The sequence below is a fragment of the Dryas octopetala genome, chromosome 7 (genome assembly GCF_963921425.1).
Source record: "Dryas octopetala chromosome 7, drDryOcto1.1, whole genome shotgun sequence".
In the NCBI taxonomy this organism is placed as follows: Eukaryota; Viridiplantae; Streptophyta; class Magnoliopsida; order Rosales; family Rosaceae; genus Dryas; species Dryas octopetala.
Window position 1 is genome coordinate 15,941,826 of NC_141372.1, and position 25,683 is coordinate 15,967,508.

Consider the following 25,683-nt stretch of genomic DNA (forward strand, 5'->3'; position numbering starts at 1 on the left):
TTTTTTGAGATGCTATTCCGACCACCATAAATTGCTGAGTTAATTACCATATTTTAAAATTGTAATTTTACCTTTAAAATAAAAAATTTTAATTTATTAGTGGATTTTTTGGTAAATAACCACTAAATGAAAATGAAAAAAGCGTTCGACAATTATCTGCTAAAATATTTGTGTTTATTCGACACTTATTTGCCGAATATTGGTGGATGTTTCGGTAGATAACCACCGAATGGATCTGAGTGATTTCTTCATGTTTTTACAATAAAGGGTAAAATAAGAAAAAAGTTAGACAAAATATGTTAAGGTGGTCAACTCGAGGATAGTCTGCATAACCTCACTTTTTTTTTTGTCATTATTGGGCTGGGTCTATTTGGGTTATTGGGCTAAATGGCTAATACAGTAAACTACTTTTCTTTTTTTGCAAAAAAAAAAAAAGAGGTGGGCTACAGCTCTCCCTTATGTACGAGAAATTATTATATGTGACCATAACACCACGTGGCATGAAGACGTGGTGTTACCGATCCACTTCAATTAACGTCACATCACTTTGGTTCTTAATATGTCACTGAATTCAATTGAGTCTTCATTCCCTACCTAATTTTCTAATCTTACTAGCATTAGAAAACTTGATCTAAGACATAATTATTTGAATGGCCCCATTCCTTGTGAACAATTTGCAAGTCTCAAATATCTTGAACACCTTGATTTATCTAGTAATGGCTTTGATGGTCAGATTCCCAGACCCATTGGATATATGTGCAAGTTAAAGACCTTAGGTCTTAGGGACAACAAATTTAATGGGGGTATTCAAGAGCTTTTTAATGGTTTCTCATATTGTGCAAATATCACATTAGAGTCCCTAGCTAGATTTGTCTTATAATGGGTTGGAAAGCGAATTGCTTGCCTCCTTAGGAATGCTACACAAATTGCAATATCTTAACCTGAGTCCAACTCTTTTTGGGACTCAATTTTAGAATCTATTGGGAACTTGTCCTCTTTGAAAGCACTCTACCTCAACCACAATGATATGAACGGGTCCATTCCTGAAAGTTTGGGGCAACTCTCTGAACTAGTTAACCTACATTTGTTTGAGAATTCATGGAAAGACATTTTAATCGAAGCTCATTTCATAAACCTCACAAGATCAGAAAATCTTGCAGTAGGAACACATCAACCTATGTCGACCCTCATTTTCAACGTGACTTATGAGTGGGTTCCTCCTTTCAAGCTCCAACCAATTGATATCCAAAATTGCCAAGTTGGTCCTGACTTTGCCGTATGGCTTCAATGTCAAACTGAACTATTTAGTGTCACCCTAGCTTTACAATACTGGAATCTTGGATTCCATACCAGAGGATTGGTTCTTGAAAATATTTTCCCAGATCAAATATTTGGATTCATCTTACAATCAAATTCATGGTAAACTTCCATTCCAGCTAAAATGTCCGAATTTAAACATGCTAAATTCGGGTCATAATCAATTTGAAGGTCCACTCCCACATTGGTACACTAGTGCCACTTTCCTTGATCTTGGAAGCATTTCATTTTATGGGTCTATTCCCTCAAATTTTGACCAACTGATGCCAAACTTGAATGTATTTTTTACCTGTATGAGAATCATTTAAATGGTATTGTTCCATCCTCTATTTGCAAGATAAGCTTGTCATTCCTTTCCCTAGCTAGCAAGCAATCACTTCTCTGGAGAATTCCCTCAAACATGGAGCATTTAGAGTGGTATAATGGTTTAATTTAGATGCTGCAAACAACAATTTCTCATGTAACATCCCAAGTTTGATGGGTGTCCCAAGTTCACTTATAATATTAAAGTTGAACAACAACAATTTTTGCGGCATCTTCCCTGAAAAATTGCTCTTATTTGATAAGGATTGAACTTGAAGGCAGCAAATTTATTGGGAATGTACCTGCTTGGATTGGGTCAAACATATCCACAGTATCTTTGCTGCAATTGCGATCCAACTTCTTAAAAGGACATATCCCCCAACAATTGCATGTGCAATCTTCCCTACCTTAATTCATGTCTTGGACCTTGGCCACAACAACTTTTCAGGGACTATTCCAAAGTGTTTGAATAATATTACTGCTCTGGTTCATCCTAATATAAGGTTGTATAAGTATATTATGCCAACATATTATACTGTGCAAACAACAATAATGTGGAAAGGAAGAGAACTTGTATATAACAAGACTCTGGAGTGGTTGAATAGTATTGATCTTTCATCAAATAATTTAGATGGAAAAATTCCTGAAGAAATATCCAGCCTCCTTGCATTGGTTAGTTTGAACTTGTCAATGAATCAACTAAGTGGAAGTATTCCCTAATGGTGTGTTTGGATAGAAAAAAAAAAAATTTAAGCATTTAAGAAATTATATACTCTAATTTCCTTGTTTGGGTTCATAAATACAGAATTTTATAAATTCTATGTGGAAAAAAACTTGGGATTTGAAAGTTGCAAATTTCAAATTTAAATTTCACCTAAATTGGTGTCATTTTCAAAATTTCAATTTTTACAAAAAAAAAAAAAAGTCGTGTCTACCCATCAACTTGCCAACTAATCACAATACCACCATGCTGCTGCTACCACTACCACCGTCACCACCACTGACACCACTACCGTCATCACCACCAACACCACCTCTCCCGCCACCACCATCACCTCCACCACTGCCACCGTTGCCACCACTACCACCACCACTGTCGCCACCACCACCTCTGCCGCCACTACCACCATCGCCACCTCTGTCACTACCATTGACATTGCCACCACCGCCACCACTACCACCACTGCCGCCACCACTACCACCACCACCACCACCAATGCTATCGTCACCGCCACCAGTGCCGCCACCACTACCACCACCGCCAATGCTATCGTCATCGACACCAGTGCCGCCACCACCACTATCACCACCACCACCAATGTCGCAGTCGCCACCACCTCCAACACCCTAATTTTCGCCGCCACCATTTCTCGCATCGCCCATGGGCCATCACCACTACTGTCATCATCAACTCACTACAAGCATCATTTTTATTGTTGTCAGCATTACCATTACTCTTTTATAAAACTACTACAAATTTCATTATAATTACATTTATTTAAGCAAGAGAATTTATATATTCTAGAATTTTAAATCACGTTGTTTTAAATTCAGTCATTTGTAAATTCCTTAGTAGTTTCATACGTACCCACCCTTATACGTAATCAATAAAGAAAAATAAGAAGTTTCAACATTAAACTGAATATGTTAAATGGCGAGTAGGGGCTTAAATAGACATTTAGGTAAATTAAAAGATTTCAAATGTCACTCATGTGTGAAACACTTGCTTCTACGTCGGATTTTTCGTCAGCAATTTAAATGATATTAACTATTTAAATTTAATTGTTATCATATAAAAATTAAATGATGAAAATCGCCAAAAATAAAAGTACAAGACTATAGTGAAAATTTCGTAAAAATACATGGATGAAAAGTGTCATTTGGCCTAAAAAAAAATTGGAACCGGCTCATGCCCACCCTAGCTCTCCTCTCTCGCAACCGGTCAGCGGCCTCCACCGTCTTCAGCTTTGCTAAAGACGCCGGAATCTCGTGGATAGTCCTTTGAGTTGTACTGGGATTGTGACGATTCAGGATTGGACAGAGAAGGTTGGTCCAATGACCCCATTGGACACATCTTGCAAGGAAGACCTGGAGGGGTTTCAGAGCTAGTTTTTTGCCCAATTCTGGGGCCAAATGGTTTGGTGCACCAGAGATTGAAAAAGCTACCAATGAATTTGTTCAGAAAAACATGATTGGCCAAGGTGGGTATGGGGTTGTGTACAAAGGAACACTTTCTGATGACACTTTGGTTGCAGTTTAGCAAGTTCTTGATTAACTTGGCCTCAGCGCAAGAATATAATCATTGATGTAGCAAAAGGGCTTGCTTACTTGCATTATGGGATCAAACCTTTTATTACAGAGACATAAAAGCCACAGACATACTCTTGGACACATAAATGAAAGAAAAAGTTGTAGACTTTTGGGTTGGCCAAGCAAAGTTCAGAGAGAGAGAGAGGGAAGCGGAGCGCCGCCGCCGCCGTCATCGGGGAGTAGGGTCGGTGGTGGGGGGTTTATGCACCCCTACCCTTGTTTTTTTTGTCATTTTAATTAGTTTAATTTATTAGTTTATTTTAATTAGTTAGTTTAATTAGTTTAGTTTATTTGTTTAATTAGTATTAGTATTTACAATAATTTACAACATGTTGCGTAATATGTATGACGTAATACATATATACATCATACTACGTCACATTTGAATTTTTTTTTTTTTGTGTATTTAAGTTCCGTTTGGTATGTAGAAGACTAGAACTAAATTGAATATATTAAATGACTAAATTTGTTAAAAGAGAAACTCTACATTGAAAATGGGAGACATTATATAGTATTTTATAAGTGTTTTGGGGTTATTTATGTCATTGCTAATTAATTTTGAAATATACACTTAAATTTCTTTATAATATCAAAACATATTATCATTATATTGAACATATGTGTAGTCAATGTGTATTTAGAGGAATAAGTTTTGTCGGTTGGTAATTTTGAAAAATTATTGTGTGTGATTGGAATACAATGTGACATGATAATTGACGTGGTATTATCAATCTGTTAACCATACAACTATATGAATAAAACACTCACCTGAATTCACCACAGCAACATCCATAGCTTAGTAGTTGAGTCAAGTCCTTCTCTGCCATAGCCGAGACCTTCCTTGCATTGGCAGACCTTAGCACAATTTACTTCATGGGAGTAACTAGATATATGCGTGCTCTGAATGCAAGGGGATCTTCGACCTTATATAGTGTGTGGCTGCCTAAGAGTCTAACCCATAACTAAACTCAATAGCACAGCCAAATCCAATAAGAACACTAATACATTGTCCTATAAACAATAGGAATCCCTTAGCCTTTTAGTAAACCAGATTCACTTAAATCCTTATAGGCTTCCAGGTAATATTCTAATAGAACTCCTAATCATTGACTTAGATGCAATCCTATTCCAACTATGAAACCACAACAAGATGATGTCGAGTACAATCCCAACATTCTCCCTCTTGGTTGAATAGGCTATTAGGCAACTACTGCAATGATCCTTTAGTGCACAAAAGTTCTACTGAATAAAAAATTCCTGCATGTCTCTTGTCAGAAACAACCCATTACATAGAGTTTTAAAAGCTTTTAGACTAACAAATTATCCTGAGCTTTAAGAACTACACATGTAACAGACCATTTATACATAAGACTCCATCAAGACAACGGAAAACAAAATGATTGATGTATCTGAATAAAGTGGTTATTTAAATGCATATGAAAATGCACAACATATACAATAATTTTGTCAGATCCTTCCTTATCAGATTCGAAAGAACCTGCCTTATGTTTCTAATAAACAAAACTTATTATGCAGTCAAATAACTTTTAACGAACTTTTATTCAGTAAAGTAAAAGGTAAAAAACTCAGCATGCTTTCTTGAACTGAATAAACTCCATAACATTTCTAACAATCTTTACTGCAAGCAAAAACTTTAACATCATCCAAAATTGACTAGAACCACAAAACATAAACAAGGAAATAATGAAACATAACAAAGGCTCCCACTAACTTAGCAGATCAAAACCAGAAAATAAACCCATACTGGTTACATGTGTAACGACCTGACCCAAATTTTCATTAGAAATTTAAATTTTTATTTAACTATGATTTTAAGAGGTTTCTAAACGATGTTGAATTATATTTTAAAGATTTGAGATTTATTTGGAAAATAAAAAGGGTTTGATTTATTTATTTATTTTTGTTTTAATTTGGGCTTGATCCAAAATTGACTTTTAAAATAAATGGGCTTTCGATTTTGAATTTGGGTCCATTGGATAGGTTTCGAGCCCATGATTTCATAGACATGAAGCACGCGTTGATCCAAGTTACGGTTTGAGAGATATAAGCGTTTGAAGCGAGGGGCAATTTTATAAAATTGACAAATTGGGTTTAAAAATTCAAAATCAGAAATTTTTTAAGGGGTTTCCCTCTCTCTCTCTCTCTAGAATTTTCTGCAAACTTCTCTCTCTCTCCCTTTATATTCTCTCTCCCCGCAGCCACACCCTCCCGCACCTTCCTCTGCGCCCACAACCCAGCAGCCACCAACCACCCCAGCCGGCCTTTGCTTCCGACCAGCACCCCCTCCAGGCGCCGACCACCCTCCCCTGGCCACTCTCTCTTCATTCTTTTCTCTCTCTTCCCGTGTTCTCTCCCTCTCCCGCACACCTCACTGCGCAGCACCACCACGACCAGAAAAATCACGCCGCCGGCCTCCTCTCGCAGTCGCCAACTTTCGACGAGCCTCCGCCGACGCCGACCAGCTCAGCTCCGGCCTTCCTCCAGCCCAACCCAGCTCCCCTGCACATCGGAAAAACTCGCCAGAAAGCCATCCAGCCGCCGTCCCTTCTCTTCAGCGATTCCGGCCACCTCTGGCCTCCGTTCGAATTGTTTTCAGGTGGGTTTTCCTCCATTTCCTATGGGCTTTATTTCCCCTATACCTATCTTGTTCAATTTGAGCATTTAGAAACTTGGATTTTGGAGAATTGAAGGGCATTTCGGGTTCCTCTGTAGATTTCAGATTGAAGGCTTTTCTCTCTGTTTTCTGAGATGATTTACATCCCTAAAATACCCATTGGTCATCTAGAACCCGAAATTTAGACTAAATTGGAGGAAATTTTAAGTTTTGGGAAGTAGGAATTGTAAGGTTGGAAACCAATTTGGGTCAGTTGGGGTTTTGGCCGAATCTCAGAGTATTTTTGGTGTGATTTTGGACAATCTCGGAAACCCGAAATTGGATGTTAGATATGAATGTATATGAAGATTGAGAAATTTTTGTATATTTAGTTAATTTTTGGGCTTGAAACAGCCACCTTGGGCAGCAACCTTTATGATTTCGAAACCCCCACTGATATTCCATAATTTTAGAGTATTTATGATAATTGGTTGATTGAGTTATCGTTATTAGTTATAGTGATTGTGGTTAGGTTGAGCCGGGAAATCTTAGGGGCGGTTGTGGAAGTGTTGTTGGTCAATTCGTGTAGATCGTAAACCAATCGCGTAGGAACGAAGTCGAGTGGGACGTTAGGCTCCACACACACACCCTTTAAAGGTCGTAGAACCGAGACTAATCTATGTTTTTTTGTTGTTTATCTTATAGGCGAGACGACCGTGGCTCGTGACGATCCGGCGGAGGATCGAAGCTAGGGCTATCTCTGTGAGTGGACCTTTGTTTCTTAAAATGATTTATAAAATTTGCGTTTTATCTGATTAATTGAGTTTGATTTGGAAATAACAAATGAGACTGAACCTTGGTTTTCAAATGAATTTATAAAAATTCATTAATTCTATTGTGCATAATATCTTGAGATGATTTGGGATTTGACTAATGGCAATGGATTTCGGATTTCAAAATTCATTTATAAATAAGTTTTAAAACCTAGATTTACATGTTTATTTTTCTGAGTTGTTGGACTTTGGAAAAGAATCTAGTCTCTTGTTTCATTCACGTGATTTATTTAACAATTTGGGTATTGTCGAAAGGATTGGATTTGTTTCATGTATATTGTATATATTTGAAATAATACATTTTGGGCTTATGAATTTAAATTTGTAAAAGGATTTCAATGGTATTTATTCTTGATGGAAAAAAAAGATATATTTGGGTTATGGAAAAATAGTTTTCAAACCACCTTTGCAGTACCCTCCAGGTTATTAGATAGGTATTTGGGATCCATTGCGGCACACACATAGGCTTTGAGCCGTGTGTCGTGATGCTTGACCCTTTGGAGGTTGGCTCTGCGTGCACGTAAGACAGAATTTGTGGCTCTGCATGCGTACGACAGATTCTTGGCTCTGCGCGTGTATGATAGATTTTATGGGTAACTGATTGGTGTGTGTTTTTAGTTGTTAAGTATTTTAAGCGATAAGTTTATGACAGCAAAAGTTTTTAAGTACGACGGTTTCAGTTGAGCAGTTTTATTGATTTTTAGTATATTGAGTGGTTTGAGAATAAAGTTTTCAGCTTAAATTATTTATTTATAAATTGACAGTATCGATTTCAGTTTGAGAACTTACTATTTTCAAAGATTGATTTTCAGTTAATTGATTTGTGTAAAAGATTTACACATGATGAGTTTCTTTTGTTACTACATGACTCCTTTTAAGATTCTCACCCATTTATTATTCTACGAGTTTTTCTTATGCATTGGGCATTCTGAGGATTTGAAATTGTTTTATATTCATATGTTTTTCTCATACTCTAAGCATGATTGTGGTTTACAAGGAGATTTTGAAATAGACTTGTGAAATTGTTTTAAAACTGGGGGATTTCAAAGAGTGACGCAAGGTTTTAGAGGAGTTTGATTTTAAAGGAATTTGGAAGGATGAATAACTTAAATACTTGGTTTTTTATATTTTGTCCACTCACTGAGAGTTTTCTCACATTTTGATTTTTGACGTTCCCCCCAGGTAATAGCTTTGGTGGAGGTCGAGGCATTCGAGTTTCTCATCTCCAGCTTATTGGTATAATAGGATCAAGGTCTTCTCTTGAAATTATTAAAATGAGATATGATTGTATAGTTGATTAGATATGTTCTGATTAGATTTGTATTACTTGTTGTGGGCCTGAGACCTTATTTTTGGTTGTGGTAGAGGTGGTTGATGTTTTAGAAGTGTTTTTAACAGATTTAGAAAATTTTTGGGTTAATCTATTTTTAGGGGAGGGTCTGCCGAATTTTCTGTAAGATTTTCCTTGATTTTGGATCCCACAGGACCTCTCCGGGTTTCAGGGTGGAATTCGGGAGCGGTCCTGTCAACATGCCTATGAAAAACAGAATTGGGCAAGCCTTTGTTTAGTGGATCTGCCACCATCAAGTCTGTTCCAATATGATCAATTCAAGTGAAACCCTTCTTGATCTTCTCCCTGATCAGCAAAAACTTGAGTTCTAAATGCTTAGTACCTGATGATCTTTTATTGTTCTTGGCGAAGTCAACTGCTGCACTATTGTCACACCACAGCTGAATTGGTCTTTCAATGTCTACTATTACTCTTAAGCTTGAAACAAAATTCCTTAACCACACAGCTTGAATAGTTGCCTCATAACATGCCACAAACTTAGCATGCATAGTAGATGTAGCAATAGTTGATTGTTTGGCACTTTTCCAAGAAATAGCACCTCCTGCAAACAAAAATGCATAACTGCTTGTTGACTTCTTTGAATCTAAACATCCAGCAAAATCAGAGTCTGTGTAACCAACTATTTCTAACTCCTGGCTTCTTTTATAGCACAACTTATAGTCTTTTGTCCTTTGCAGATATCTCATCACTCTCTTTGCTGCAACCCAATGTGCTAGTCCAGGGTTCGATTGAAATCTACCAAGCACTGAGATTGCAAAAGAAATGTCAGGCTTTGTGCAGACTTGTGCATATGTTAGGCTTCCCACAAGAGAAGCATAAGGCCTTGATTGCATCTCATCTTTCTCCTTTTCAGTAAGTGGACACTGTTTCTTAATTAATTTATCTACTTTTCCCATAGGTAAGTCAGTACCTGCACAATTGCTCATGTTAAACCTTTTTAGTATTATTTCTATATATCCCTTATGAGATAAGGCCAAAATCCCTTTTTCTCTGTCTCGAGAAATCTCAATCCTTAGTACATAAGATGCCTCTCCCATATCTTTCATGTCAAAACTTTTGGACAAAAAGGTCTTGGTATGATTTAGTAAGGTTAGGTTGGTGCTAGCTAAGAGGATATCATCAACATAAAGTATGAGAAACATAAAATGCCTCCCACTAACCTTGACATAGATACACTCATCTACTGAATTCTCAACAAAACCATAAGATTGTATAACTTCTGCAAACTTAAGATACCATTGTCTTGATGCTTGTTTTAAACCATAGATAGATTTCTTCAGTTTGCATACTAAACTCTCTCTCCCTTCTTGAATGAATCCCTCTGGTTGCTTCATATAGATCTCTTCAAATAAATCCCCATTCAAGAATGCTGTCTTAACATCCATCTGATGTAGAAACAAGTCATAATGTGCCACCATTGCCATAACTAGCCTAAAGGAATCCTTTGCTGAAACTGGTGAGTAAGTTTCATTGTAATCCACTCCTTCTTGTTGAGTGAATCCTTTAGCAACGAGTCTTGCCTTATAATGTTCAATCTGCCCCTTAGAATCTTTCTTGGTTTTAAACACCCACTTACACCCTATAGGCTTAACACCAGATGGTAAATCGACCAATTCCCATACACCATTTTTCTTCATTGAGTCAAGATCAGCTTTCCACTTCTTGAAGTTGTTACCAGTCAAAGTTTGGATGGAATTGAAATTCAAAGAAGAATTCATAACTGTAAATTTTAAAACAAAACATCAACCTTAATTCCCAGAAAACTTTATGAACATAATCAACTCACACCTATAGGCTGAGAGTAGACCATGTCTTAGCACTAGATTATAGAATTACATAGGTTTCCCTTAAAAATTTTCCCACATCTATGGACAGAAGGAAGAACTTTGCAAACCTTTGTAACTTTATTATCTATGCTAGCCACTATCAAACTAACCACAGTGAGATAATGATCACTTATGAGCAGAAAATTGTTTCACTTGTCATGTTTCGATGCTCGCTTAGCTGATTCAAAAGCCTCTAAACTTTGATCATAACTTTCAGATACGTGTACATATGACAATAATCTTGTGATCAACATATATATATGTATATCTAACATTCAAATCATATAACCAGATAATTTGAAGTAAACGGGACAATTTATTATACAACCCTGAATTCAAGAGAGTAACATGACAAACAGCAAGATTATTGATGATAAAAAATTAAAACTTGTAGTACACGAGAAAAAAAAAAGTTCACGTAAAGACATGATTATCATCAATTTGCACAAGATCAATCAAAGATGTAAACGAATGAATTTAATCCTATATATATTCATGCTTTCAGGATTAACTCAAGACTAAGCACACTCAACAAATAAGCAAGGCAAATAAGCGGATTTCTGTTTTTGGTTTTAATCATACAAAGCCATGCTCTGATACCATATGTTAACCATACAGCTATATGAATAAAACACTCACCTGAATTCACCACAGCAACATCCATAGCTTAGCAGTTGAGTCAAGTCCTTCTCTGCAATAACCGAGACCTTCCTTGAACTGGCAGACCTTAGCACAATTTACTTAATGGGAGTAACTAGATATATGCGTGCTCTGAATGCAAGGGGATCTTCGACCTTATATAGTGTGTGGCTGCCTAATAGTCTAACTCATAACTAAACTCAATAGCACAGCCAAATCCAATAAGAACAGTAATACATTGTCCTATAAACAATAGGAATCCCTTAGCCTTTTAGTAAACCAGATTCACTTAAATCTTTATAGGCTTCCAGGTAATATTCTAATAGAACTCCTAATCATTGACTTAGATGCAATCCTATTCCAACTATGAAACCACAGCAAGATGATGTCAAGTACAATCCCAACACAATCTACTTAAATTGTAATACGTGTATAATAATTAATCTTTAAAACTCAAAAAAATACCTCTAAAATCATATACATTTTATAATATAATTAAATTAATAACATTACATCCTCGAGCTACATAATGTTACGGTTAGATACAATAATTTTTTTTATGAGTTATCACCTTTGAACCTAAATAGTCGATTACAAATGTTAAAAAAAAAAAAAAAAGTGCCAAAAACAATCCTTATCTTTGTTGCACTTACTGTGTGGCAACAGAGCATTGGTCACTACTGTAGAAGATATTTAGAAAAAAACTAGTGGACTACATCTTCGTCAAACATCAACTCGTCAACTCGTCAACATCTTTAATTTACTGTAGAAGATATTTTGGAAAAACAAGTTATAAAAGTTGTGGCCGGCGTCGCCAGAGAGCTATGAGTGGACAAGTCTGCAAAGTGAACGACCCATATTATTCCACTTTTAATCGGTTTCTTCGAACGGAATTAATTGCTGCGAAATTGTTAGCCAAATACACCCCCTGCTACCTCTCTTAATTTGTCAAGTAAGTTAATATATTTCTGTATATAAATTTAGTAAACTAAATTGGTATATGTATGTCCACTCGATCTTTTCTTAATTACAAGGTGGACATCCACTTCATAATTTTTTATTTTTTATTTTTGGGTCAACTATAAAATTTCTGATGTTGCATATGTAAGGACTAAGGATTTGACAAAAATAAAAAAATCAGAGTTGCATGAGATCATTTGCTGTCTATTTAATTGGTAATATATATATATATATGTGTGTGTGTGTTGACTGTTGTGTGATTTCTTTTGTTTATTTTTTTTGTGCGTGTTTAGAGAAGGTTTCCACTCCATACTTTGTATTCCTTTGGTTTTCATTTGCAATGGCTGCACGTACACTTGCATGTCACTTTTGGATCCTTGCTAGATGAACACAACGATATTATTTTAAGGGTTAAAACTTTCACTAATCCTCAGAAATTTCCATTTTTCAGGAGCAACATTCAAGATACATTCTAGAACTCGAGGAATTCTTTTTCTTTTTGGGCTGGAAACTGGAAGAATTTCGTTGGCTCTACACATTAATATATTAAGCCATCGCGTTCATTATAGTTTGCTAGGTGTAAGTTATGGATCAAAAACCAGACGTAATCATTGAAGTTAAAAGGTTAGTTTTCTTGGGAAAGGATTAGTGGCTTTCTATTTTTGACACAAGCTGGCTTTTAATGTCCTCATTTTATAGAATTTTAACAATTCGAACCGTTTATTTTTTAGGTCTCCATTAAAAGATCATTTTTGCAAAAAAAATTAGATAAATTAGAAATTATTAACTTATAAAGATAAAATTGTCAAAAAAGTAAATACTTGAAATATTGACTATTTAATTTTTGTAGGCAAATAATTTTTAATTTACTTAATTTTTTACAAATATGATTCTTTAATGGAGATTTAAAAAAGAGATGATTCGGATCGTTAAATCTTATATGAAGTGAGCCCTATTAAAAAATTGTGTCAAAAAAAAAATGTCACGGATCCGCCTCTTATTTCTTTACCCTATATACATCAATTTTTTTTTTTTTTTCATTTTAGGATTTTGAGTATACACCCAAGGAATAAAATTTCGAGTTTCGAGGAAATTTTGAAGATTTTTAAATTTCGACAGAAATTAGATAAAAACGATGAAAATTACTATCAAAATACGAAAATTTTGAATGAAATTTTATTATATGTTTATTTAACATATTATCTACTATATTAATACAAAACATTGAAGAAATTAAATTATATAGTAAGTTTTATGTGATATAAGATGAATATAATGTGAGCTGAAGGTAAATACTGTGAAATAAAATTAGTATAATGAATAAATAAAATTAATATATTATTTATACTCTATAATATATACACTAAACCCTATATACTTTATAATCTATACTCTATATTGTTTAAGATATCGTATAGGATATTAGGGTTTAGGCCCTTTAGGATATTTTTAATTATTTTTTATATAAAAATGTATTAGAGTTTATTGGTTTAGAATTTAAAAACAATTAAACGAAACCCCAAATCATTTTTTTTTTCAATTGCCCAAAACCCTTAAATTAAGATATGGTATATGATATTAGGGTTTAGGGAGTATTTTTAATTATTTTTTATATAGAAATATATTAGAGTTTACTAATTTAGGGTTTAAAAACAACTAAACGAAACTCTAAAACGGCCAAACGAAAACCCAAACCATTTTTTTTCTTTACAATTGCCCAAAGTCCCCAAACCTCAATCAACCCTAAACCTTTTAATTTTTTTCTCTTTTTTACTTTTTTTTCTTTTTTCTTTTCTTTTTTTCTTTTCTTCTTTTTCTTTTTTTTTTTTCTTTTTTTTCTTTTCTTTTTTTTCTTCTTCTTTTTCTTTTTTTTTTCTTTTTTTTTTCTTTTTTTTTTCTTCCTTCTCTTTCGGTCTTTCCTTTCTTTTCCAGTTTTCCCCCGAGTCTCCACTCTCCACCCACTGTTTTTCTTCCTCTCTCTCTCTCTCTCTCTCTCTCTCTCTCTCTCTCTCTCTCTCTCTCTCTCTCTCTCTCTCCTCCTATCCATCACCAACCCATCCTTACCCTCCTCTCTTTCTCCTTCATCTCCCCTTGTCGTCACCCCTCCTGCCGCCCCCTGCTGCCCCCCTTGCCGTCGCCCCCTGCCGCACCCCCCATTTTTCTCTCAAAACTGGGTTTTTCTCCAAAAACCCAAAACCAGATCTCACCTCCAAAAACCCAAAACCAGATCGAGCACCACTGGTGAAATTTTCTCGAAAATTTAACAAATATAGGTTTCGATTTCGACACCCCAAAAAATTGAAATTTAACACCTTGTATACACCTTATATTAATTATTTTTCACATGTGTTTTAATCTTTTTTTGGTCGAAACACGTGTTCTAATTGGGCACCCTTAATTACAAAACTTTAGTACTGGCCGGAATTGGATATAAAAGTAAATGATGTATATTTCCTATCACTTTCACTAATTAATGAGTGCGATAAAGAACTACAAATATTGTTAATTAGCATTACAGTAAATATTTGTACTGCTTCTACAAGCAATAGTAGTCTGCTGTTGCATCCTGAGACTCGCTTGTTTGGGAGTGTTTTTGCAGAAAGTGTTTTGTAGAAAATGTTTTCACTCAAAGTGTTTTTATTAAAAAAACATAAATTTTTTTAAAAAAAATCCAAGTGCTTCCAAGTGTTTTTTTTTCCTGTCAAATACAACTAAAAGGGGTTTTGACTATTTGAACGAGTTCTAAAAGCATTGTCAAACACGTTTGTGACTTAACCCTATAAACTTTAGGAGCCCAATATCAGATATTTCCAGCTGCCTTTATTCCAAACAAATTTATATGCTTCGAAAACATGGAAACAATTTATTTATTTTTTTTATCAGCGATACTTCCACAGTAGATGGCGATACAGGCACTAAGGGGCAACGTTCAAAGAAAGATGTATATATGGCCTTGAAGCTCAAGCTGATACAGACGTGTAGTATGGAACAGTGTCAAAATTGGATGCATAATACAATTCTAAGTGTCTATTTGATTGGACTGATAATAGATCCTTTGTTCCTTTACATTCCAATCATAGATGAGAAAAACAAATGCCTTGAGATGGACAAAAACTTGACTATTGCCGCTCTGATTTTGCGATCAATTTTCGATCTCCCTTACTTAATCAGTTTTTGCCTGCATGCTTTGGTGAGTATCTTGGACGTCTTCATGTTTGACTTCAAACCCGACCAGGAAGCAAATTCACTGTCACTTTGGCTACAGAGACGAAGAATTTCGAAAAAGGCAATCTCGTTTTTCATACCAGTGAGTAAGGTAATTGCTTTTGCAAAGGCAGTAGTTGTGGTGATGCGGTGCTCTAGTTTGCTCCACCTGACCTTGCTTCTGTCTATTCTTCCCACGCCACAAGTAAGTGAAATCTTTTTTCCATATTTTTTGAACTCCCTTTTTCGCCACATCTTTTTCAAACATATCCAATTGTGTAAGAGCATCTTCAGTTCTTTTTTTATAGGATTAAATACAAAAATGGTCAACAAACTTTATAATGAGTCTCAACTTAATCCACGAACTATAAAAAGTGTCAATTTGGCCCACAAACTTTTCAAGTTGTACCAAAACAGTACAAATGCTAACTTTTATCAGAAAATTAACGAAATTGGTCACATGAAAATGTGATGAACGGATGAAAATGTCTCTGAAAATGTGGTCACTTGCTGTGCACATGACCAGTTTTCGTTAAATTTTTTTATGGAAGTTAACGTTTGTACTGCTTTGATACAACCTACAAAGTTTGTGGACCAAATTGACACTTTTTATATATTGTGGACCAAATTGAGATTCACTGTAAAGTTTGTGGACCATTTTTGTATTTAACTCTTTTTTATATTTTTCTTCAATTTGAGAGTAATTCAGAAAAAAACGTTAAATTTGGGGAAAAACTCTTTAATGCTAAAGTTGAAATTTTCCTATTTTTTTTATTTAGCTCTTTTGTATAAAATCTGACCATCGAAGATTTAGTGAGAGTTTGAGAAATCTCATCTATTTAACTTAATTTGAAAAAAATTTGAGGAAAATTTTAGGGGGGTGTTCAATTAAGATTTTAATGGACTTTTGTAGAGTTTTTAAAAATCATTGACTTTGGTAGAGTTGATGGATTTTTAATGACTTTCATAAACTCCACATAGACTTTGACAGAATTCTATTTAGAGTTTCCCTGACTTTTCTCATAGAATTTGAAGGATTTTTATAGACTTCTAATAACTTTGATATAGTTTTTTATTATTTATTTTAGGATTTCTCTAATATGTTTTTTATTTTTTTGTCCTCCGTGAGTGAGTGGAATGGGAATGAGCTTCAAGACCGAGATAAATGTGTTATAAATTGTCCTAATATTGCAAACAATATAAAAAGTTGGGGCTAGAATTGTAGGGACCAAAATTATTTTGTTACATAATTTATTATAAGTGTTCTGAATTTTATGTTTTTATGTTGTTAGACTGTCAAATATTGTGTTTTAATGAGTTGTTAGAATTTGTCTAATTGAATTGATAGGTTGAGAACATTATATGATGTGGTGGTAACATTATTTCTCAAATTATGAATATATAATCTTGTGATTTTGTTGAGTACGTAAAGACAGACTGTGAAGTGGTTGGTTTGAATATCTTGCTGTTACATTGCATTGTGGCAACGCTGTTTGTTCCAACCCAGGATGAGAAGTCGATTAAATATAAGAAGAAAAAAAAATTAATATAAGAGGATATAGTAATTAGAAAAAAATAAATTAAGAGGTGGGTGAAAAAATAAGATCAGGGGGTTTCGCATCACTCTTTAAAAAATAAATAATACCACTTTTTTAATAGCTTTTTAATATTTGAAATCCTTTGAAATCTGCAGGGGGAACGATGGAGAATTATTGACTTTGATATAACATAATTTACACTACAAAGTCCATGAAAGTCTTTTAAAGTCTATCATTTAATAAAATCAATGACTTTTTGAATAATATGTCACTTTTATAGACTCTCTATAAGTCTTAATTGAATACCATAGACTTTTTAAAAGTATTGATTGAATACCACCAGACTTTTGTAAACTCTTTAAAAGTTTTGATTTAATACCACCAGACTTTTTAGGAGGGTGTATTCAATTAGGATTTTAAATGACTTTGGTGGAATTAAAAAATCTGGTAGTATTGAATCAAAACGTTTAAAGAGTTTATAAAAGTCTGGTGGTATTCTACCAAAGTCATTTAAAATTCTAATTGAATACACCCTCCTTAAATTTGAAAAGATTTTAGAGAATAATTAGAGTTTTGTTTTATAATATTTTTTTCTTAAATTTAAATTTAAGGGAAAATTTAGGGAAGGTCCAGAAATCTCTAATATACTTTTTTTTCTCATCACACACATGATCGTCGCATATGCCACTAACAATAATGCCTACAATCATACCAAAAAAATAATAATAATAATAATAATGCTTACAATAACTAACCCATTTCCATTGTAATATGTGTAGGTGGCAATAATTGTGTTCTTTTTCAGAAGGAGAAGTTATGGAAATGTTTCTAAAACTAGGATTCTGAACGCCTTTCTTGCTTTTCAATATCTGCCAAGGTTTATCCTCTTGGTGGTCGTATTCGGTGGGAAGTATAGAAACCGCAGCAAATGGATTAAAGGTTCATTCAATTTTGTCCTATACATATATTCAAGTCATGTAAGTTGCATCATTGTTGTCATAATTTTATTTCTATTTTTTATTTTTTGATGTTCGTAAGAAAAGATGTTGACTCGGACATTTAATTTTACAATAATCATACTACGAAACTCTAGGGTATACATAGGTGTACATATAGAAATGCATATCTAGGTTCGCCAATCTAATAAATAGAATCAATAATATTGGTCTTATGTTCCATTTTCTTTATCAAAACAACAATAACAGTACTCGATGACATGACTTTAGTGTTTTAATAGAAAACTTGCCACATTATACCTTATAATTAGACAAAAATATTGTAATTAAAAAGGTTAAAACATGAAATCTTAGAAAATTTTTGTGAATGGTCAAGTGTTTGAATTATGTTATGAACACTTGATTTAAAAAGATTATTTTTAATTGTTTGACTTTAATCTAAAATTTCACTATCAACATCTCCCCACCATATATTACAAACAAGGTGTCAATTTCTGTTTACCATAAACTAAGTAAGTACCTTTTAATGGGCGGGCACTTAGAGTTACTGTAGGGTTCACTCTTATAGGAGATTATGGGTTGATCAGGCTTTCTATTGAGTTTTAAGTAAATCTTAAACTCCAAGACTTAAACAATAAATTTGCATTCTTAAGTAATAAATTATGTCAAGACCATAATTAGTTAATAACTAACTTAAAAAAATTACAACCATGTTTGAACAACTAGGGGATGTGCTCGTGTGCTTTTGAACAAATATGTATAATATAATGTTCTCTTTCCATACAATTTAGCAAAATTAAAATGTTATATATGTTGTTAGATTATAAATCTGAATTGTTAATTAGGTTGACTCTTAAATAAATGTGTGTCCTTAATTCACAATTAGCAACACATACAAACATCATTATGTTGTCAAAATGTTGGGGCAGATAAAATTACGTACCCTATCTATTGGCTAAATTACTAGGGTAAATTACATTTTTTTGTCAATGTAGTTTGACCTGATTTCTGCTTTAGTCCCTTCTAGTTTAAAAAGTTGCATGAAAAAATTGCAGCACCATCACAAAATTTCATTTGCAGGATTGCATGTGCAGCTCAAATTTACCAATGTATATTCATCCACCACATAGTTATCATATATGAAAGTAGTAGACGCAAAAAATAAATGATAGGGTGGTTGATTCTCACCATAGTAGTATGATGACAGAATTGTTATGTGCTCATGTTGGCTACAAAATATATATAAAAAAAAAAAAAGTAAATAATGAGAATAATATTTCAAGCCAAGGGAGAATGAAAAATGGTTCAGTTCCCAGACCCATTTAGAATATATTTGCATCAGACATTAGACATTGAAGGACATATTAGAATTCTAGGTTGTCGAGTTTAGAAAGCATAATTAACAATAAGCATACCTTTACAAAAATCCCCTCACGACAAGTAGGGAGTTCCTCAAGCGCTTTCAAGGTCTGATCACCTTTAGTAACCATTTCCAAATATCACCTCGTTGTGCTTTCTTGTTCACTGAGATTGGGGTTTTTTGATTTATGAAGAATTGGACCAATCCAAAAACATAGAACTGAAGAGCACAACAAGAAGAAGGAGATGATTATCTAACTCGACGAAAATGGTTGCAAGAAAAAAACAGAGATCGCCGGCGAGGATGTCGTTGACTTCTCTCTTTCGAAACGGTGGGCCTAGAGGTCATCTAGATCTTCTGATGACACCAGTGGACTCGGGTCTGACACCTTGTCGTTGTCGGAATTGGCGGATCGCCGGCGAAAGAGCTCTAGTCTGCCTAGACTCGATTCAGCGTTGATGTTAGGTTTCGCGGAGAGCAGGGAGAGGAAGAGAGAGGAGAGGCAAGCGGGATGGGACCGCTATCACCGGCAACTGTCGCCGGACAGCGGCGCATGTGCCGGCAACAGCTGAGGAGAGAGAGAGAGAGAGAGAGAGAGAGAGAGAGAGAGAGAGAGAGAGAGAAATGTGGGCTTGATATTTTTTCAAGGGTTATAATTGGAATATTAAAAAAAAGTGGATCAAACTTAGCATAGATATAGTTGACTAGGGGGTTTTGGGAAAGATTAAATTTTTAATAGGAGGTTTTGATTTAATTTAATTAAGAGTGGAGGTTTTGAAATAACTAAACTCTAATTAGAGGGTTTTAAATAGTTTACATAAAAAATTAAAGGCATAAATTCAATTTAGACACATAACTATATATGCTATTTCAATGGGGTCTACGAACTTTCAAATATTTCAAATATACACATGATTTATTATGTAAATTGAAAAATGAAATTCCGTCCATCAATTTATTGAGAGATCAGTTAAATGTCAGCTTGACTTTTGCTAACGGGGATTAATTGGCAACATGACCACCAAATGAGCAACACATGTCCACTTGACACGGGCCCACACACCCATCACCTCTTTCCCGCTCATCGAACGCTCTCCTAACCATTTAGTCTCCAAAAAACATCATGTTTTTCCCCAAATTCGAATATAAATTCCTCACTTTTGTTCAACGAGCAAGAAAGAGATGATGAGTTTGTGGACCCGTGTCAAGGGTTAGGTGGACCTGTGTCGCTCATTTGGCGGGAAATGAGCGACACGCCGCCAAATGAGCGACACGGGTCCACCTAACCCCTGACACAGGCCCACAAACTCTCTCTCTCTCTATTATTATTAAATTGTGGGCCCGTGTCGCTCATTTGGTGGGAAATGTTTGCTGAGATACTGCAACGTCGCCAGGTAATCTCGGTCAGCAAAAACCAAGCTATCATTTAACTGATCTCTCAACGAATCAATGGACAGAAACTCATTTTTCAATTTAGATAATAGATCGGGTGTATATTTGAAATATTTATGGACCCCGTTGAAATAGCTTATATAGTTATGTGTCTAAATTGAATTTATGCCAAAATTAAAACCCACCACCACAACCCAACATCATATGATCTCATACCCACCAAAAACCCTCTCCTTCTCATCGTCGGCGCGATGATCTCTCTCTCTCTCTCGCTCTCCACTTTTCATTTTGTCTTCCTTTCTCTCTTACCATGCCTCCATGGGTGGAATATCGAAAATGCACTGACCTCCGATCTCGAGGTCAATGAGTCGATAGTCACTCATAGCGGTCCGGTAAAGGAGGAAGCTAGAGAAAGAAAGGAACAGAGAGAGAAAAAGAAAGAGAAAGAGAATAGAAAGAGCTTTGTTGGTGGGTGTTGTATAGGGTGGGGAATGTGGGGTTTAGGGTTGAGGCAGTGGGTTTCAATATGTTTTTCTTAAATTCTTATATTATTTTATTACATTTCATTTAAGGGTATAAAATGGAAAATTTTTTAGAAATTATTTTAAAAGGGGTCGGTTTAAGACATCAGTTTAGGTGGGTCAAAATAGAACTACTTCGTCCATGTAGTTGTCTTGATTTCTACTCAAGTCCATTGCACTTATGCCCATGCCAACACTCCATCAAAAAATTAGACGAAGTTGAATCTTTGTCCTTTATTGCAAACTAAACCATACATTACATAGGGGTACAATTGCAACTTCTTAAGCTACATAGACTTGGTGGAATCATGTCAAACTACAAGGATAGAAAATATAAGGACCGTATACATTATAAATATAAAAGATGCCCCATATACACTTCAAGAAAGATGTGATAATTTATTTTTGTTGCTTTCGTTACAATTTTGTATTGACTGATTTATTGAATTTTAGGTACTTGGAGCCTTTTGGTACTTTTTTTCTATTCAACGGGACACATTATGTTGGCATCAGGCTTGTAAAAATACTCCAGGATGCACAGCTACGTATTATTGCGATGATACTAGTACTCCAACAAATATTAAGATCCTCTATGACTTATGTCCTATAAATCCAGGAAATGCTACGTTATTTGATTATGGAATATTTCTTGATGCCGTTCAGTCTGGTACCACAGGACAAAAAAACTTTTTAACAAAGCTTTTCTACTGTTTATGGTGGGGCCTCAAAAATCTAAGGTTTGCATACATGGAAGTATGTTGAACTTTATATAAACAGTTCACATATTTTCTAAAAAAAGTTTCATCTTCCACTGTTTCAAAATTTATTTCTTATTTAAATAATTTTGATAAAGAAGTTTTTTTTTTTAGTACTAAGAAACACCACATATTAGTAATTTTTTTACCAAATTATTACTAGTAATTTTGGTATCATATACTAATTACTTGATCAATATTTGCAGCAATTTGGGCACGAATCTTGAAACAAGTAGCTACATGGGGGAAATGAGCTTTGCAATTCTCATTTCTATTGGTGGCTTGCTACTATTCTCATATTTAATTGGAAACATGCAGGTAAGTTGATGATGAATCTCTCTATATGAATTGAATTGTGTTCATCAATAATTTCAGGCTTCAAATCAACACATTGATGGGTGTACAGATTTTTAGATTAAAATAACACATCATTTACTTGCTAATGCGTTAATTATATTTTGAGTGGAAAGTTAAATTTAGAACAATATAAGGTAAAGATAAATTACTATATTGATCAATAGCGAGTTCGTTAATTTAATTATTTAATTGTTGTTTACACTCTGAATTGGTTTTGGGCCTAATCTATGGCCAAACCCATGTTTTTTGTTGATAAAGCCCAATGTCACTAGCAAAGCCCATTTAAGGTTGAAGTTAAAGCCCATGGCGTGTTACAGAATTAAAGGCCTGGACTGCTAAATATTCAAATTTAAAGGAAGTTTCCTTTATTGTCGAGAATCATCGGCAAGATAGGAGATCGAAATAGGATAAGACAAGGATTCATGACTTGGGGGTAAAGAAAAGAGAAATAATTAAGGAAATAGAAGTCCGAAACCAAGTAGGAAAAAGGGTTTCTTAACCCTAGGAGATTGATACTATATAAGCAGGGCATTGAAGGCATAAGATCTCTTTCAACACAATACACAAAAATCAAGCATAAACTTTTTTTCAACAATTTGTCCAGAATGCTCAAGATTACTACGTTTTCTTCAGTTTTTAGAATTTTGTTCTTGGTTATCTGCTCTTCTAGGATCCTTTTTCTTAGTATTGATTTCTTTTAATTCTAGTATGAGATTTGTCATTTGAACTACCATTATTACTCGATTTCAAGACAATCAGATAGTTCATACTTTTTATATTAGAGTTCATAACTTTTTTTTTGCATCCAATCACCTTAATACCCATCCACCGCATATTTGATTTTGAGCACACAGTTATTGTTTCACCAAGTGATTAAAGTCCTTGAAGATTAAGGCAAGTGGAACCTCGGCGAGCTTTTGTTCCTGACTCGTTTGCAATCATTTTGTTCCAAGAGTTAGTAAGCTCGACGCGAATAACAATTTAGAATTTTTTTTTTCTATTACGGCTCATTGGCTGAGAATAGTGGCACGCCCAAACATTAAACTAGGACTGCAGTATTTCTAGCTAGGAATCCGGCCAGCCTTGTCGTGATTTTTAGAGGTAACAATTATACTCATATATACGAAAATACAAATTAACTTTTGAAGATTTTCTACACAAAACTCATCTATCATTTTGCATTAGAGCCTGAAGTTTAATCATGCATTCTTGGAAGGGAAATTTTTTTAAAAATGGCTTAAACTTTGACCCATGTGTTAATTTAAGATGCGTATTATGGGTTAATTCGGTGTACATACCAGCCCCCTTAACTTTAATTTTGAAGCCAATTTGCCATTTTTGTTAGTTTAGTTGCATTTTTCGTCCCCAAAACAACCATATGCGTGAAGTGGTTTGACTTATATGGACCTATATTACTAGTCATGATGAATTTACCCATAAAAAAATGATCACGTGCCATGACACGTGATCATCTTTGGATGGAATTTGCAACCAAGTTGACAAAAGTGGTATGTTGGCATGAAAATAAAGTTGATGATGTAGATTGGTATAACCCATAATTCATGTCTTGAATTGAACATTTTCCCTTCTTTGAATGGTAAGAATATGCAAGGATATTAATTTGGTCTAGTAGGATGAGGGTATATTTTAGAAATATTTTTGAAGTTTTGTCTTTACTATATGTTCAATAATGTTTTTTCATAAAAAAAAATTACATATTATTTATCCTTTGTAATGAATTATTATATACCTTTTCTATTATATACTGTTTATGTTTAATCTACGGCCAATCAACAACCAATCAACAACGTATTTGTTTTTTATCATCATATTGATTTATATGGCCTTTTTCATTATATGAGTAGTGATTTTAGAGGGTTTAGCCATTCTCTGGTTTGGATTTATATATTCTGCGGTCAATTATAATTAATCAGATGGATTTGGATTAGACATAAATTAACTAGTTAACTACAATACTACGATATGCGCACACCTTGTAGGATTTGATGATGAACTAATTAATTAAGCTTTCTTATTATTGTGAAACAGGCATATATGCAGTTGCAAGTAACAAAATCGGAAGTAACAATACCGGAGGAGCTTAATGAGTTACAATCCATGATTGAGAAGAAGAAGCCAATGATAGAATTGTGGGTGGACAGACATCATGTCCCAAATTTTATACGTTTCGAATTATTCAGGAAACAATGCGGAAAGAAATTAAAAGAATGCATAGACGTTGATGTGGATGTGAAGGGTCAACTCTCTGTTCTTTCCAAGTTTCATAAAGATTTTATAGTAGGACATCTTTGCATGAATACACTAAGAAAAGTATGTTTCTCAACCTCATCAATAAACTTTTTACTAACAAATTACACATGGTTAGTAAGTTAAATTGTTAATAAATTAACATGAGCATGAGTGGCGTGTGAAATTTTTTAATGAACCTAGTTAGTAATATATATCTATGATGAATTTTCTTACTTCTTAATTAACCAATGCATGTCAACTATATATTATTATAGGTACCCATGTTACAAAACATGGACGTGCGAGTGCTGAAAAAGATTTGCAAGTACCTCGAGCCAGTGATCTACACTGAGAATAGCTATGTTTTTCGAGAGGGAAATCCACTTTCCTTTATGCTATTCATTATAGATGGCACTATATTGACCTACAAGACTAGTGGTGATAATGCTGCAAAAACAGAATCGGGTTCTTCATCAATGATGAATATCAAGTGGCTTAAAGAAGGTGATTATTATGGAGAAAAACTTCTGAGTTATTGTAGTACACCCAATTGCTCTTTTTCCCAGCTTCCTATCTCGATGGAAGATGTCCAATGTCAAACAAAAGTTGAAGCCTTTGTTCTCAAGGCCAAGGACTTGAGACTGATCATGGTCAACTAATCTTGGTGCATTTAAGCAATCATAGCAATTCTTTGCAATTGAAGGAGTTGGGACCGATTGATCAAATACATGATGAGATTTCAGAAGAAAAATTATGAATAAGGTCCTAGAGACTTATTTTTTATTATTATTATTATTTTTTGTGAACATTATTGTGGATTGATATTGTCATTATTTGGAGACAATTATAAAGAATTCCAAGATGTGTTTTGTCCCTATACAATGCATTTATATTTTCATTTCATCATTCGGTTTTTATCTCTTTTCGTAAATAAATAACGTATTAAAAAAATACAAAAAGAGGGCAAAGCCCAAAACAACTGAAGGTCCAGAGGCCGCACTAAATGAACAAGCCACAGAGGCAAAGCCGAAAAACCAAAGTTACAAGGACCTCCTCAACTGAAAGCTGGCTAGAAAGCAAGAACACAAAGGACAAGAGAAGCCTAATTGGCTAACGAAAAAGACAATAATAGCCCTAAGTCCCAACCAATGAAGAGGGGCTAAGGAGGATGCAAAGCCAGGAGTAGGGCACAGTGGA

At 34.5% G+C, this 25,683-nt stretch overlaps 1 protein-coding gene across 2 annotated transcripts; it reads left to right on the forward strand.

Annotated features, from left to right (window-relative positions):
• Positions 1 to 12,023: 12,023 nt before the first annotated feature.
• On the forward strand, positions 12,024 to 25,355 carry LOC147280072 (cyclic nucleotide-gated ion channel 1-like). Of its 2 annotated transcripts, none has more exons than XM_086249629.1 (8): positions 12,024 to 12,145; positions 12,605 to 12,777; positions 15,037 to 15,562; positions 17,675 to 17,872; positions 21,578 to 21,861; positions 22,086 to 22,197; positions 24,286 to 24,567; positions 24,762 to 25,355. In XM_086249629.1, the coding sequence occupies exons 2-8, from the start codon at positions 12,740 to 12,742 to the stop codon at positions 25,143 to 25,145; spliced, it is 1,824 nt and encodes a 607-aa protein (XP_086105755.1). In that variant the 5' UTR covers positions 12,024 to 12,145; positions 12,605 to 12,739; the 3' UTR covers positions 25,146 to 25,355. The 2 variants fall into 2 exon arrangements, with proteins under 2 accessions (XP_086105755.1, XP_086105756.1); XM_086249630.1 differs by having other exon boundaries at positions 24,286 to 24,386; positions 24,762 to 24,943.
• The last annotated feature ends 328 nt before the right edge of the window (positions 25,356 to 25,683 follow it).

What these genes read in the sequence shown, in the direction of transcription:
- LOC147280072 (XM_086249629.1), top strand. Translation starts at nt 12,740, where the DNA reads ATGGATCAAAAACCAGACGTAATCATTGAAGTTAAAAG. An exon ending in GTAATCATTGAAGTTAAAAG is followed by an intron (nt 12,778 to 15,036) that starts GTTAGTTTTCTT and finishes TTTTTTTATCAG; the next exon opens with CGATACTTCCACAGTAGATG. An exon ending in GCATGAATACACTAAGAAAA is followed by an intron (nt 24,568 to 24,761) that starts GTATGTTTCTCA and finishes ATATTATTATAG; the next exon opens with GTACCCATGTTACAAAACAT.